At 39.7% G+C, this 17,138-nt stretch overlaps 1 protein-coding gene across 1 annotated transcript in view; it reads left to right on the plus strand.

The window, feature by feature from the left end:
* Positions 1–3,318: 3,318 nt before the first annotated feature.
* Positions 3,319–17,138, plus strand: part of PRELID2 (PRELI domain containing 2) — a 62,408-nt gene continuing 48,588 nt past the window's right edge. The window contains exons 1-3 of the mRNA XM_006922971.3: positions 3,319–3,481; positions 14,108–14,165; positions 16,218–16,291. Coding sequence (XP_006923033.1) covers positions 3,407–3,481; positions 14,108–14,165; positions 16,218–16,291 — 207 coding nt within the window. The 5' untranslated portion in view covers positions 3,319–3,406. The remainder of the gene's footprint in view (positions 3,482–14,107; positions 14,166–16,217; positions 16,292–17,138) is intronic.

Below are 17,138 nucleotides of genomic sequence, written 5' to 3' on the forward strand. Positions count from 1 at the left end.
AACTTTTCCTGAGTTCCGTGAGCTCCTCTAGCAAATTAATCAAACTGAGGAGGAGGTTGTGGGAGCTTCTGATTTATAGCTCATCAGTCAGAAGCACGGCTAACTTGGATGTGTGACTGGCATTGCGAGGAGGGGCAATCTTGTGGGACTGTGCCCTTATCCTATGAGAACTGATGCTATCCCCAGGTATAGTGTCAGAATTGAGTTAAATTGTAGGACACCCAACTGATGTGACAGAATTGCTTGGTGTGGGGAAAGCCTCACACATCTGGTGTCACAAGTGTTGTGAGTGTGTTAGTAGTGTGAGAGTAATGGGTAAACGTAGGAGGAGAACTGAGGTTTTTCCTACTCAGCACTGGATAGGGAAGAGTGAGTCACACACAGTTCCTTCCAGTCTGGAGAACCTTACAATCCAGTGGAGAATTGACATAAACAGACAATTATAAGATTGGATAAAAAAGCTCTATGATAGAGAGGGATGGTCAGGGTGGTCAGAAGAGGGAACTGAACCAGATGAAGAGGGTAAGAAAAGCAGAAAGGAGAGGCGAGGAGAGAGGGTGAGGGCTGAAGCTCTCTGTCCACTTAAATTTCACAGCATCTATAAAGGGCCAATTGTTCACTCATTCCATCAAAATGTATTGGGTGTCTACTACTGTGCCTTGCCTTGAAAAACATAGATGAGTTTGGTATCTTAAAGACCAAATAGGGTCACGAATTTGTGAGGTTGGCCAGCAAATCCGAACCCAAGTCCTTGACTAGTTAAGTCAACCATTTCAAAGTATCGAGAATTTGTTTCACGGCTCCTTCTCTCTTCTTTGGGGACACAGCATTTGGGATTATTGTTGTGCAAACTGGCTGTGATTATGAGCCACAAGGTTATTTGGCAGTGGCCTTTTGTTGTCAAGCCTGCCACACATTTCCACCTTCAAAGGGTCCCAATGTCCTTGAAATGGGTAGGTGGCATTTGTTCTTACACAAGTCATTCAGCCAGCCTGCTCAAGCAGAGCCAACAGGTGCCAGGGCCTTTAATCTTTCAGGACACAACCTTGGCCTTTGTAGCCAGTTCACCAAGAATCGGAGAACAGCTGCTCAAGGATTCATTCTGGAAGAAATCATTGTTCAGTGGAGGGGGGACACAGGGCCCAGCCCGGCAGAGGACTTCTGTTTCACACCTACTCTCCAGCTACTCTGGTAGCAGAGTCAGGTACAGAACACCTTCCACTCCTGCAAGTAAATGATCTCTCCTTTGTGAGCATATGTAGACACCCAGGGAGACGTTTTTTGTTTTGTTTTCTGTACGTAGAGTTGCTTTACACATACATAGAACATGCGATGGCTTTGGCACCTAAAGTCCAATTTCAGTGTTTCAAGGAAATGCTGCCCATAGGTTTAGTAAGGTGGGATTAAGAATTAACTGCAGTCATGTGCCCATTAACAGCATTTTGGTCAGTCATACACACATGACACTGGTCCCGTAAGATTGTAACGGAGCTGAAAGATTCCTGGTGATGTCTTGGCCATCATAATGTCATAGCGCAACGCATTCACATGTTTGTGGCGATGCTGGTGTAAACAAACCTACTGCCTGTCATTCATATAAAAGTATAGCATATACAATTATGTACAGTACATAATACTTGATAATAAATGACTATGTTACTGGTTTATGTATCAACTATACTATCTATCATTATTTTAGAGTGTAGTCAGTCCTACTTACAAAAAAGAAGTTTGCTGGAAAACAGTATGCACTGCTACAGCTTCCTAATTATGTTGCTACATTTGCCATTATTTCTGTTCTTGTGGTTGTGTCCGTTGTGTGTGGATGGTGGAGTGCCACACCACGGTGCACTCCTGTGCTTCTCTTCCCACCTCCAAGTTTAGGGACATCATGTCTCTGAAATTGGCCTCAGTGGAGTAGTTACATGGCAGTAGTTAATGCTCAGTGGAGCATTAGAAATCAGGGCCTTGTTTGTTTGTTTGTTTGTTTGTTTGTTTTTAAAGGAGAGCTGTTTGTTAACCCTTTGCCAGCCCACCAATGGATTCAGCAGGCAAGTGGAGAGACTGGCCTTAAATTAGTGCTGATAGTTCATCCACAAGAACAGGAAGGAAGGCGGGGCATTTGTACAGGTGGGTAGATAGATATAGGAGAGAGAAGTTTCCTATTTACTAAGTGAAAAAGAAGCAAGGTAATGACTTGAGAATAGGCTAGGAAGGGAGGTGTTGGAGGTTTGAGATGTGGGACAGAGAATGGATTAGAGAAATGTGTTTTTGTCTGGCAGGATTAAAAGGCCACTGGAGGTTAGTGGTCATGAATTAAAAAGAAAGCTAATACGATAGGCGTGAATATGCCCCTCCCCCTCTTTCAGGGGCTTGGGTAAAGCGGTGAGTGACTGCATAGCTAGGCTTTTGTCAGACCAGAAATGACTATGTGTGTCAGGGCTGAGATTATAAAATTATAAATGTAAAAGTCACCACCTCACAGACCTTCCCGATTCATTCTAAAATCATGCTCTACCCTCCATAACTTTAATCCATTATCCTGTTAATTTTCCTATTTTGACTTAAGTCACCTGGTTCATCCATCCTACCTGACAGCAGGGATTATGCTTTACTGTTGAATGCAGTGCCTACAACAGTGCTCGGCACACAGTAGGTGTTTAGTAATATGTTGAACAACTTATTTGAATGGAGTCACTTGCATATTCTCCTAAAATCCGCACAGTGTTGTGAAGAATACTGAAAATTCTTTTTGTACCTCTTCGTTCTTTGCTCTGCTGTGTTTAACCTTTAAGGAGCATAGGGATTTTTGGAGCCAGATACGCTAAGCCACGGTTCATTTCCTGGACACTCCTAGGTGACATATTTTTACAGTACGTGAGACCCAACCTCAAGCCTCAGAGGCAGCTGCCCTGGTGGCGTTAACACCAATGTTGCTGGCCTTTGTTACACTGGACTCAGCATAATGGAGAAGGGTTATATCAGAACTCCTAAACTCGGAGGGTGGGTAGTTAACGTATTTGTTACTTTTTAGTGTTGCCGACAGCGGTTTAAGGCTTACTGTGTTGCTCCAGGCGAGGTGATGACACGAAAGCACAAGTCCCAAAGTCCAGGGCTGCAGGATACCGCGTGGCGGCTCCGGGACAGAGGCGCTGCAGGCGCGGCCGGGGAGGGCGGGGCCGCTCCGGGGCCGCCCCGCCCGCGGGGCTCCCACACTGGACGTTGGCGGAAGGGGGCGGGAGTTTGACCGCCTGTCTGTTTCTCCGAGTGGACAATAAAGTTTCGAAAGTTTGAAAAAAGGAGAAAAAAAAAACCACGCCCCTTCGGCCGCCCGCTTTTGGACGCCTGAGGCCCGCGCAGAGTTCGGGTGGTTCTGCGTTTGCTGCGGCGGGGCGCGCGCGCAGGGATGGGGGTCACGGTGGACGTGCACCAGGTGTACAAGTACCCCTTCGAGCAGGTGGTCGCCAGCTTCCTCCGAAAGGTACCCGCCGGCTCCAGCCCCGCCGGGCTGGCGTTCTCGCGCGCCGTCTCAGCTGGGCCAGCTGTCTGCGCCCCGTCCTCCGCTCTCCTCCCCGCTTTCCTCTCTTCTCTCTCCTTTCTTCCCTCTCTCCTCCCTGTGCATAAGTCTGCACTCACCACCTCTTTCCTCCAGCTGCCGATTCGCCTCCGGGATGTGCTGGACGAGGGTGGAGGTGGATTTCCTCGAAGGCTCCCCCTCCGGCGTGAGGCAAAGGCTCCGTGCGGGGCATCACGTTCACACTCTGCCCCAGCCCAAGGGAGAGGCTTGCGGAGGAGTCACGGGGAACCCAAGTGCTGAGGCCTTGTCGATCTTTCTAGTACATCAGTGACCCCTGAAAAACTAGGGGGGCCATGCAAGCCATCATCCTGGTTTATTCTACATTATCTTATTAAACAGCTGTAGGGCTTTGGGAAGATTGCTTACCCTCTCTGTGCCTTAGTTTTGTAATCTGTGAAATGGGGAAAATAACAGTATCAACTCAAAGGGTTGAATGTTGAGGAATCAGGTGACATAATTCATGTAAAGGGCTATCGCAGTGAAATTATGGCTGAAGCATGAATAGGCATTTCCTAGGCAGAAGGGGAGAGGAGAAGTGCTTTCCTATATTATCATTCCAGCAGCTTCTGGAAGTAGTTATGATGGACTTCCATTTCATGGTCTGGAGAAACTGAGGTTCAAAGAAGTTTAAGCACCTTTACCAAATTCCCACAGCTAGCAGGTGGGAGAGTCGTGATTTCAACACATCCGAATCTAAAACCCACACCCCTAATCGCCAGGCCGTGCTGCCTTGTACCAAATGGAAACTCAGACAATTACAGTCATCCCTGGGTATCCCCTGGGGGATTGATTTCAGGACCCTTTCCTGGATATTGAAATCCTTGGATGCTCAAGTCCCTTATATGAAATGGCGTTGTATTTGCATATAGGCTGCAGAGGGGTATGCCTACACATGACCTCATTTGCGTGGTTTGAGCATAGTGCTCAGTGCATGGCAAATTCATGTTTTGCTTATTGGAACTTTGTGGAACTTTATTTTTTTTACGTATTTCTAATCCACAGTTGGTTGGATACAGAGGACTGATTGTATTGGGGGGATAAAATGTTTCTGAATCAACTGTGCTTTTCATCTGATCTCAGTTTCCTTATGTCCACAGTCTTCTCTGTTATTCATCCTGGTGGACCTGTTGTGCCTGATATAGCGTATAGCTTTGCTGTGTGATACGGTGAGGAAACAGTGTTTCGGTTATCTGTTACTGTGGAACAAAATCATCTGTCATTTAGTGGCTTAAACCAGTAATAGGATTTAATTCTCATGATCCTATGGGTGACTGGGCTCCACTGCGAGGTTTTTATGTGCCATGCGTTATAAGCTGAGGTCACCTATATAGCTGCATTCAGTTATATTCAGGATCTGGAAGAATTCTTATGAAATACTTAGCAAAGTGCCTTGCACATGGTAAATAAAGACTGAGGAGGACATTTTGGAAGGGAGGGGTAGGGGAAGGGGAGAACATTTGCAGAAGAGGCCTAGCGATGGGGCATTGTTAACACCGTGGATGACACTACTATAGTTTCATTTTTTCTCTTCAGAAGCAGTCTTCACAGATTCCAGGGACTATCTATGTGACTATTTCTAAGATATGAGTAAATTTGCTGTGAGAATTTTCATCTTATATTATTTAAAGCCATGAATTGGAAGTCAGTAGACCTGGATTCCAACCATTGTGCTTTCTCAATTAAAAACAGTTTTGGGGTGGTCGTGGGAAACAGTTTTCACCAGCCTATGCTGTGCCTTTGTGCAAATTAGAAAGAGGCATCATCTAGGGGTTCTATTCTGCAAGCTCACAGTAAATGGAGCTGTTTATGCAAATTAGAAAGAGGTGCTTCTTCCTCTTTTTGGCTGTAGCTCTGTGCCCACTGGCCTACTTAATTGGGAGCCCTTGTGCAGTGAGCAACATGCACAACTGTATAAGACAACCCTACTGTCTTAATTTTTCATCTGTGAATGCCATGTACCCCACCCATCTCCCAGGATTGTTGTGAAGATCAAATGTGTAACATGCATAAGCTTTTTATAAGCTTAAAGTAGTAAGAATGATCTTTTTGGCAAAATACACTTTTACTTTTCTTCTAGTCTTTATGTAGTTTTTTTTTTCAAAGGAAAGCACTTGGCAGAAGGGACAATTATATGAGGATCTCTGGGAAGCATTTAATCTGATTTTGCACAATGGTATGTTTGAAGCCCCTCAGCACTGAGGAAGTTCTATTTTAGATAGACTCTACTGATCTGTGGCTTTTGGTATGTTAGAACTTGTCTTCCAAGTTATAATATGCTACTATTTTTAAAACCTGAGAAATGTTTGCTCTTCTTACACCTGCCTGTTGGATACCACAGGCAAAATATTAAGCTACATGCTTTCAAAGCTAAGTGGCACCTTGAAAACAAACACCACAACATGCTTTGTTCATGGAGTATGTATAGTGTTTCTCAGTGAACTCTTCATGGGGGGAATACTATGAAGCCCAAAATGGTTTATTCATTGGATGTTAAACTGTACTTTCCATGCACTGTAGTGTCAATGCACTAGACAGTGGATTTTGTTTTCTTTGTATCGCAAAGAGAACACAAAGTCGCATAGGTGAATGTAGCAGTTTAGAAGCGCACTCATCTCTGGAAGCACACATGATTCTGCTTAATGGGCTTACCTTTCTTGAGCTGGATTCAAAGACTTCTTAAATTTTATCTACTTGAAATTTAAATTCATTAGAAAGCCATTCTTGTTTATTCTTAAATGAGGCCAGAGAAGTCATAGTTTTATACTATAGACAAAAGAGGCATTGTGAATAGAGTGTAAGCTTCCTGGGCAGAGAATTTGTCATTTGTTCCTGATGTATCCCAAGTATCCAAAGAGATCATGGAACATAGTAGGTACTCAACAAATCCTTGTTGAATGAATGAATGAATGAATGAATGAAATACACTCTTCTGGGATTTAGCCCTGTCATAATTTCAGACTGAATCAGTATGGGGTTCGGTAACATCCTTACTTTGGATATTGTAATAAAATGGACAGATTAAAATAATTTCTCGAATTTCATTTGTTCTAGCCAGGAGCCTGATGTGCTGAACAAAAATGGTTGGAGTGTTTACCCTTAAACTCATAAAGGGATTTATGAATGGTTATTTCCATTTAGAGTAGAAAATTGATTAGGTGATTAATAACGTTTCTGTTTCTGATCTTGTCTCTTCCCTCTTGCAAATTTGACACTTATATGTCTGGAACATCTCTCCCTGAAGAGCTCCTGAAATATTCGGAGTAAACCCACATTTCCAAAATAAATGATTTGATAAATGATAGGCCTAGTTTAACATATGGTTATTTATCTTTTGGCTCACACTGTATTAATGTTTCTTCTTACCTTCCTGCCCACAGTTCTACTAGCAGAAGACATAGGAGAATGGTGCAGATGATAGGAGCATGGACTCTGACCTCAGACTGAGGCGGGGAGGGGATGGGGCTTCTAGCTATGAGATTAGGCAAGTCCGTTCATTTTCCTATGGCTCAGTTTTCAAAATAATAATAATAACAACTATCTTTTAGAGTTGTTGGGGGAAATAAATTGGGTAACACACGTAGTTGCGTGTAATAGACATAGCTTAATGTTGGCTCACAGTAGGTGCTTTAAAAGTACTTGTTAAAAATCATGATAGTAATACAATAATAATAATTTATTACATTTATTTCATGAACCTGAAAATAAAAAGCCACAAGAAGTTGTCTGCAGAAATCTTTACTAACTTCGAGTAATAAAGTGGGGAGTGAGCATGAATAAAGGTGTATATGTGAATTATGACTTATTTTTTAAGTGCCATTTAAATCACATTAAAGTATACTTGGGGGTTGTAGCTTAATCAGTGTGTAAAAGGAGATTTGAAACTATCAAGGTGCTTGTTAATAGTTAAAACATTCACTATATACCTACTAATAGACATTCGTAATAAGTCTGTGCATGCTTTTGCCCCTGGGAGATGAAAAGATAAATAAAACATGTCTCTGGCCTCAAGGAGCTTGCTGTCAAGGGAGACAGGGAAATATATGAATTTTTGTGGTAAGTGCTTTCTCAGGGGCATATCACAGATATACAGTGTAGGCCAAGGTTTGTAATTTAATTATAAATCAATGAGAGCGTTTGGAGTTTGGAGCCCTTTTAAAAAAATAAATATTCTTTCTAGTACTCTTCTCCGACGTGGTGCTTTCCTTAATGCTAGTGGGGAAGGATGTGTCAGCGAGGCCTTGTATCTTCTACAAATCTCGAAATGCTGCAGCATGAGCTCGTGAGGTTTTACTAGTCTAAGAAAATAAGAAATATCTTCCAATAATTTTTAAATCATCATTTAAATATATTTAGATTGCAAATGGATACCAGTAACATACCTAGTGCCACACCACAGTAAATTGCAAGATAAAGACTGAAGACTTAAAAGTAAGTTCAAAATATTGATTCATTCTTTAGTAGCAAAACCAGCTACTATTTTTTGAGGACCTCTGTGGTGCCTCTGTGATGTTATACTTTACATAAAATTATTTCCTTTAATTCTTGGAACAGCTCTTTCAGGTAGATATATATATATATTTTTCTAATTTTACAGATGAAGAAACTAAAGCAGACTGAGGTTAAAGTAATTTGCCCAAAATTCCCACAGATGGGCACCAAACTGAGATCTCTTGGATTCTAAAACTCATTCTGTTTCCGTACTTTGTGTCTTTATTTTAATTTTGTTTTTTATTTCTTAACTTTTAATTTAGAAATAATTAGACTTGTAAAACATTGCAAAAACAGAGAATTCAAGTACACCCTTTACCCTGCTTCCCCAAACCACTGTATAAGTTTTAAAACCAGGAACCTAACACTGGCACAATGTTAACTAATCTATAAACCTTGTTCAAAATTTGGCAGATGCCCACTATTTTTTTTCAGAATACGATGCAATCTAGGACTCCAAAATCCAGGACGAAGAAATCACCTCAAGCTATGCCAAATTCTCAGATTCCAGGACTGCATTTAATTGTTGGATCTTAATCTCCAATGTGGGTCAATTCCATAGCCTTTCTTTGTCTTTCCAGACCATGGCACTTTCAAAAAATACTGGTCAGTTATTTTGTAGACTTTGATTGTATCTTTAATGTATTGAATTTGCGTATGCATTTAATGTTGAAATAAGAGGGTTTTCCTTTGTGTCACAATATAAATTATTCCTTTCAGAAAAGTGCATTATGTCATTTGCCAATTATTAGGACATTTTTGAATGAATGAGAGTGATGCGATATGAGTGGTTGGCCTTTGCTTAGAATCATAACATGTCCCAGCCAGACGGCCTTTGAGGATCATCTGCTGGTTCACCTCCCTGGCTTCACAAATGGCCCCATCATGTCTTGGCTTCTTGTCCTTTGTTCTTTCTACTTCATCATCCTACTGGCCTGAAATGCCCATGGACAGCCATTCAAAATATTTATTGACTTAAAATATGGTTAGTCCTTGATCATTGAAATTTTGATTAATCGATGACTCATTTGATCTTGCTATGAAATTAACTTTGTGCTTCTTCTAAGGTAGACTACTGCATGCAGCTCATTAGGGGAATTTGGCGTAGCTCGCGGTGATTTCTTTATTTAGCTAAAAGCCAAATCTCTTTCAGCAGCTCTACCCTTTTGCATGTACATGTTTGGAAGCACCCAGAATCATAAAGATTCCTTTCATGTTTATAAAGCAGATACGTTAATACACCAGACTTATTTTAGGTCTTTTTTGCAGAACTAGTCATACAGATTGGTTAGCTCAACTGCTTCCTTACACTCTCTTGGATTGTGCCATTGGAAGTTGGTAAACAATGACTCCTTTGGAAGTCATTGACTTTTTTTTTTTTTAATGGAGACTGGGGAGTGTATTATAAAAGGCAGGCATTGATTTCTGAGGTTTTTGGAAAGCTGATATTTTAATAACTCCTTAACTCTCTTAAGAATAGGCTTTATGAAAGCTTGTAAATTGTTTTCTCCTGTGAATAAGAAAGGTAAAAACCATATTTTCATGAAGCTCCTCCCACAATATGTTGAATGTTATTCCTGGAATTAGATGGACTCAATTTCTTGGCCTCTCACTTCTCATAGCTACATGTTTGTTTTCATGTATATTTTCTATTTCACCCTTTTTTTTTTTTTTGCAGTTTTGGCCTCTTTTAATATGTTAAAAATAAATGAAAAGGTTATATAACAAGTACATTTTATTCTTGTTAGACTGTTACATACATATATCCTGTGATTATTTGCAGTAGATCAATACCTTGGGGAAAAGGAAGGGAGTTAGTTTATACATTCTCTGAAGGAAGTAAAAAAATCATAAGTTCAAAATTAAGTCAGATACACCTTAAAAAGATCCCTTAAGTCACCAGAAAAGATGGCACACACGGGGAATGTACACAGCCCTATGTAGTAATTCTTCTGCTACTGCACCTGTGATCCACTGAGCCAAGTCCAAGGATGGAAAGGGTGTTTGGAAGTTATCTCTGTCATCAGACCACTCTGCTTCCATGGGAGGAGTGGACTGGGGACTGGAAAATCCCAGTGTGGCCCTGCTTGTGTGCAGGCTTTATGCCATCACCTTTTTTTAACACAAAGACTCCTTATCTTCATCCTTGTTAATAGATGTACTCTTTTGGGGAAGAATAAACAAAAGAATACATATGGCAGCCTCTAACATAGCGCCCTGCATCGGTACAGTAGGTGCGTAATAAGTCTATAATGAGTTTGCTCTGACCTAGCTCGATCCATTCTACTGTCACACTGTTTGAAAAGGTGTCCAGAAAATCCTGGTCACCTGCTTTGTGTTTTCCCAAATTGGTGTTACTAGTGGTGACCCTTTCTGAGCAGTGTTCCCATTCTCAACCCCTTATTATCTGACTTCAGATAAATTTTTGTGAATTAAATCTTGAATATTCAAGTTACAAAATGGTGTCAGATCATTTCAAGTGATGCCAGGTAGGGGGAGCCTCAGCACAATAAATCCTCAGTTTAAAAAAATTCAAACGTATTCTTTTTATGTCATGGTATTTAGCTACAGTAAATAAACCTCTAATTTTTTCCCCCATTCTCATATGGAAACTTGAGGCTCATATCTATCCAACTCCAAAAGTAGGTGCATAGGAAAATGACTTGAATCTTGCAGATGATTTTACCAGAGTGAATGGGTTTCGCTAATTTACTTTTGGTATTTACAAGCATTGTCTAATGGGTTACCCCTAAGTCTTTTACAATGACCCTTCACAATGTTCCATCCCCCTATCATCCCTTAGTCTGGTATATATATGGTTTGTTTCCTCAACTAGCATATAAACTTTCTAAGAAGGCTACAATTTTGTTTCATTACTGTATTCTCAGTGCCTATAACAGTGCCTGGCATGATAGGTGCTCAGAAAACTGTTGAATGAAGAATAAGTAGTTTTCTGTTATTATTTAAACTGATACCTTTTGACTTAATAAGCAAATATTATAGTTATTAAAATGTGAAGTTTCTAAAAAAAAAAGTGAAGTTTCTGAGTTTATACTCTAGGAATTTCACTGATAACTTTGTGAAGTAATCAGAACTTGAAAACTTTGATCATTATCCTTCTCTGGTGATTAGATATCCAACTTCTTTCATAATTTACTTCAATAATCTTCTAACAGCTTACATTGTATTTATAATATTCAGTCAGGATGTATAGATGAATGTAAAATGAACAAACTAGGACTGTAGTAAAGGAAATACTCTCATTTTACCTTAGTGTAAAATTTCTAGTTCACACACACACACACACTTACTTCAGGGCATCTGTGTGAGTCTCAGATATTTGCCTCAAGGGTGCTGTGTAAGTGAGGCCCCTAGGTGAGGAACAGAATAGCTAAAACCTGACCCTCTGTAATGGGCTTTATCTTTAAAAAATACTAAACATCAAGAAAGTAGTCATCATAATTTTGAGCATTTCTTTCTGGAGCAAAAATGAGGAATGAGTGAATATTTTATTTTTATTTTGATCTAATTTATTTATTCTTATTAAACTATTTATTTATTTATTTATTTATTTATTTATTTATTTATTTATTTATTTATTTATTTATTTATTTATTTATTTAAACTAAGGAAATGATTTTAATTCACCCCCACCCCGACCCAGTCTACCACTTCCCTCCTTCCTCCCCATTACCTACTTTCCGGTAACCACTAGTCAGATGTCCATGTCCATGAGTCTCTGTCCTGTTCCTTTGTTGCTTTTAGGTTTATATCCCACATATAAGTGATATCATGTGATTTTCAGCTTTTCGTCTGGCTTATTTCGCTTAGCATGATTATCTTGAGGTCCATCCATGTTGTCGCAAATGGCAGTATTTCATCTCTTCTTATGACTGAGTAATATTCCATTGTATATCTGTACCACAGCTTCTTTATCCAATCATCTATCATAGGACACTTTGATTGCTTCCATGTGAATATTTTAAAAGCCGTATTTTTGATTAGTTATCAAGATTGCAGTTGCCAGGTTGGAAGTGGGAAAGCCAGTTTATGGCATGAGGCATGATGAGGTGTGAGGCTGCTGAGCACTGAGATTGGTCTTTACAGATTGGGCCCTGAACGAAGTAAGATTTATTTTCCAAATTAATCCCTGAGGTCAGCGAGGTTTATCTTCCAACCATTCATTCATTTAACAAATATTTATTGAGGGCCTAATACGTGCCAGACACTGTGCTAGGTGGTAGATATACAGAAGTGACTGAAAACGACATTGTTCCCACTTTCATAGAGCCTGTGTTCCAACCTAGTGTCTTTTGGGGCTACAAGATTGTGTGAAATTGAAGGACCCTTTTCTCTGAAAATCAGTAAGTCAAGTCAATTAATCCGTCAGCCTCTTCACACACACACACACACACACACACACGTACGCACGCACACAACTGTGGGGTGGGGGCGATCCACACTCACTGAGTTTTGTATGCCATTTCCTGGGGTTCAGAAGGCTTTCACAAGTTTGCTTAGTGGAGGGCCCCTCTTCTCTTGCCCCTTAGCCCCTTCACTGCTCTCACTTCCTCCGTAGCACCTTGGGATGTCTTGGATAAGACTTCCTGTAATTTTCTCTTCATATTTGAGGACTGTAGGGAGCTAAAGCTCCCCAAATTCAAAAGAGTGCATGGATTATCTCGGGAGGCCTGCTTGCATAAAAAAGAAAAAGGCTGGTTCTGTGGAATTCCAGCAAGAGGATTAAGAATAGTCGAAGGGAGTGTCAAAGGGAGTGTCGAAAATTGTACCTTGATCTTATTATGTTATTTTGGGATACACAAAACAGATTATGTATAAAAAGAAGCATAAGAAATAAACTCGGAGAGACAGTTGTGAGATCTGTTCTCCCTCCTGCACCCTGTCTATCTTCTCTTTTTTCTCAGTCCCCGCTCCCCCATTCAGGTACCTGGTTCGACTTGGTCGGCTGGTTTCCGACAGAGGACATGATGAAGCAGTAAGCCTCAGGGAAAAAGGCCCAAGGAGTGCTAGGCAGACCCGGGTCAGCAGCCACCCTATTCTGTGGCTTCGAAGAAGTCACTTCTGCTCCCTCCCTGAGTCTCTCTTTTTGCATTTGAGCAATAGAAAGGGTTGGATTTGAGTAACGGAGGCTATTTAAGCTTAAGTTAGATGAGCAGGCTTTGAAGGCAACAGAGACTATCTGTGTAAATTATAGTCTCACTGCTCATTAGCTGGGTGATTTTGAACAAATTACGTAGTTTACCTGAGCCTTACTTCTCACACACGAAATGGAAAAAACAGCAATATATCTCATGGAATAGTTTTGAGAATTAAACCAAAATCTATATAAACTTTCTAGGACAAAAATGGTCGCTATTATTAGCCTTGTTATATCCAAATTGTCTTTCAGGGGAATTTCGTCAATAAATAAACTATTTATTGAGTACCTGGCATAGACAACTTCTATGATTGTATTCCTGTGATGTCACTGAGCCATCGGGCCGTGATATAGGACAGTAGTGAAGGAATTCACTGTTTTAGGCCTGGTTTAATTTCCTGGTTCACCACTAACTAGCTGGGTGACCCTAAGCTCTCTGACCTTTGTTCAGTTTCTATTTCTGAAAGATGGGATGATGATAACATATGACCCACTCACAACAGAGGCTGTTAGGAGATTTAAACAAGGTCATGCAAACAAAGCATTTAGCACAGTGCCTGGCCCAAAGAGCATTCTTGATTTTAATAAGGCTAGTTCAATATTAATAGTATTATTTGATTTTAATTAGTTTAACCTAACCTACCTCTGCACTCAGGGCTAGGTTGGATCTAAAGAAGTTTCCCTCTGGATTTTATACAGGTCCAGCTGATGACAGCATCTCACTTATCTAGGCTGAAGTAGTAAAATTAAGAACTGTGATTCAAAACTGGCCTTAGATGTTCCTTGGAAATAATTACTGTTCTTACAAGTAACTGTGGTTACTGTGAAATAATTCACTTTGGTAAAAGATGGATGCTAATTCTTCTTTATGTGTTTTCTTTTAGTATCCCAACCCCATGGATAAAAATGTTATCTCTGTGATAACTATAGAGGAAAAAAGAGGTAAGTTCTTTGAATATACCTTGCTTCAGTGATGATCATTAAGTGATACTGATTTTTGTAAAGATGTGTGTGTATGTGTGTGTGGCCCATTATGTTTTAAACATAATAGGTTTATTTCTGTATTGACCGATGGAAAAGAACATCCAGCATTTGCAGAAGTCGAAGCCTTGCCTAATATATTATACTCTTGTTACTTTCTCAATTAATCATTGATGACAATCATAACAGCTGACATTTTTGGGTACTTAATATGTGCTGGGAACTTTTTCTTTTATTAACTAATTTAATCTTTATAACAATGTATGGGGTAAATATTATTATTGCTCCTATTTAATAAATGAAAGAGCGAAGGTACAGAGAGGTTAAATAACTTGCCCAAGGTCACATGACTATATCCCCGTAATATATTCATACATACTTTTATAGATGGTAAAATAGATGTGATTAATATCATGTATATGAGATGTGACTGTAAAAGTGATTAGATTATGTAGTTGTAACTGTGCTTAATTGTAATATGGTTCAGTAGTATTGACTAATGCAGAGGTTGACCAATTATGCTTGTGCTGCGTGTTGTTGTAAATAAAGTTTTATTGGTACATCGCCATGTCCATTTGTTTACATGTTATCTACGGCTGCTTCCTTATGACAACAGAAGAGTTGAGTTGTTGTGACAGAGACTGTTTGGCTCACAAAACCTAAAATATTTACCATTTAGACCTTTACAGAAAATGTTTATCGACAATTGGGCTAGAATGTAGGAGTCTTCATTGATCTCTGTCATTCACTGTCAGTATTCGAACTTGAGAACTGGGCAATGCAGGAAGCTATAATGATGCACATAATCAATGTGTAAACATTTGGAGACATGCAGGCCCACACCTAACATGTTCTTGAGCCTTCTGAGTAAATGAATGAGATGCTTCTGTTCATTACATGACTGAGGCCTTCTCTATGCTTGGTGAACACAAAACTGTCTTGCTTGTGAAGATATTTTTTGCACTTCCTTAACTCTATAAATATTTTTTAAAAAACATTTTTTCATGTGCTTGCACTCGGTGTGGGAGAAACTTGTCACTCGTCATCAGAGAAATCTGATTTCAAGTCTTGATTTTGTTACTATTTGTATGACCTAACTTCTTGATACCTCAGTTTCTTCATCTGTTAAATGGGGAAGTAGTAATCCTGCTTTTAGGTTGTTGTGAAGATCAAGAGATAGAACAGCGCGCACATTCCAAAGTGGTATAGGAACGTTAATTATGATTTCTAACATAGACGAGGGCATCTTTGCCTCCAGGAGTGGCTCATCCATTTTAAGTCTGTGTGCTGTAAACGTTGGATGAAGTAGCTGGAGGAATGCCAGCAGGCAGAAGAGACAGACCAGTTTGTCACCCTGTCAGCGACTTCTGAAGAGTAAGGGTGTTTGCACCAAGGTTCAAGGTTCTTATAGCTGGAGCTTTGAGGAAACTTGGCAGGAGCCTGGCTGAGTCACAGTAATTCACAGAGCAAAAGACAACACTTTGAGGTTTGTCTTTTTCTCAAACTTGGTCTTCTTTTTTCTTATCTCACATTTATTGAGTGGTTTGTTGTTTTTTTTTTAACATCCGATAATTCATTATAGGTCTAAATTTTGTAACCGCTGTGCTTGAAAACATATTTGGTGCAGAAGGTGGCACAATCAGATTCTCCATTTTTTTTTTTTTTTTTGCTAAAACATTTTCTTTGTTGGAGTTGAGCAGGAGGCTTGTTGGCCCATGTCATTGGAGTTTTGATGTTGATAGTCCATAGCAATGAACAATTCATGATTCTTTTATCCCTGACTTTAGTCTGTGCCATGTGAGTAGCTTTTTTATTCTTATTCCTTGATTACAGATAAGTACCTTTGGAGTAATTTGTCCCAGAACAGGGACACTGACTTTTGAGTTAAACATTTTCTTTAGGAATTCTACATATAGAAAATTGAGATTGACATTAAAAATTTTATTGACTTTTAAGACAAGAGTACCTTTCTTAAAAAACTTTTTTTTGAGTATAAAATTTTTCTGTTTCTAGATGTGTCAACAGGGATCATCTATAGAAAGAGGATTGCAATCTGTCGGAATGTGGTTCCAGAGATTTTAAGGAAGGTAAATGAATTTCAGAATTTAGCTTTGTTGTAACACTGGGTAATTTTCCAAGTCATAAAAAGAGCATTTTCTGGTGTAAAGGAGTGTTAGAACTTTCACAGTTCTCCTACCTTATAGCTCTTCAGAGGAAGAAGGTCTGTTGTATCCAGCCTCACTTTGGGCAGATGCTCCGGGGATGGATAGTTTTTCCCTGTCTGTTTCTATCTCCTTCTCTCTCTTTTGTGGAGGGCTCTTGGTGGACGTAGAGATGGTCGGCAGTTATTTTGGACATTTTACATGAAGCGACTACCTTTTCTAATCTGTCCATGCTTTAATGCAATTCTTAGATAACAATGATCAGAAGTTGGCAGATAGCAAATATTTAGTCAGATCTTTAGTAAGGAAGATAGAAACTTCAGTTTCTATTTCACTGTCAGAATTGTTATTTCAGAGAGTATGAGGTTCTCAGTACTCTCTGTAAGTCTTCTTATGTATGTTTCTGTAAAGTAATATGTTGATGACATCTTCATGATCGCAAATTGTCTTCTCTCTTTGAAATCTTTAAGCACACTGGTGATTGTTGGAAAAAAGGTAAGTAGGAATTTTTAATCACATTGCTGGAACCATAGAAAAATTAGTGCCAAGAGCCCTTTAAAATCATGTATGTGATGTGGAACCCAGTGAGACTCTTGCCCATGAGTTTGCAGATTACATTGCTGGGCCGTATGTAGAAAAAGTGGTGGCTTCTATCACTTCCTTATCATGGATTAAGACTCTCTCACGTTCTTTAGTGAAGAGAAGGCTGATATGACAATGAAAATGAACTTTCTTTTATTTTCCAGATGGTAAAATGTGTTGCAGTGTGTGT

Source organism: Pteropus alecto, unplaced genomic scaffold, assembly GCF_000325575.1.
Source record: "Pteropus alecto unplaced genomic scaffold, ASM32557v1 scaffold78, whole genome shotgun sequence".
Lineage (NCBI taxonomy): Eukaryota > Metazoa > Chordata > Mammalia > Chiroptera > Pteropodidae > Pteropus > Pteropus alecto.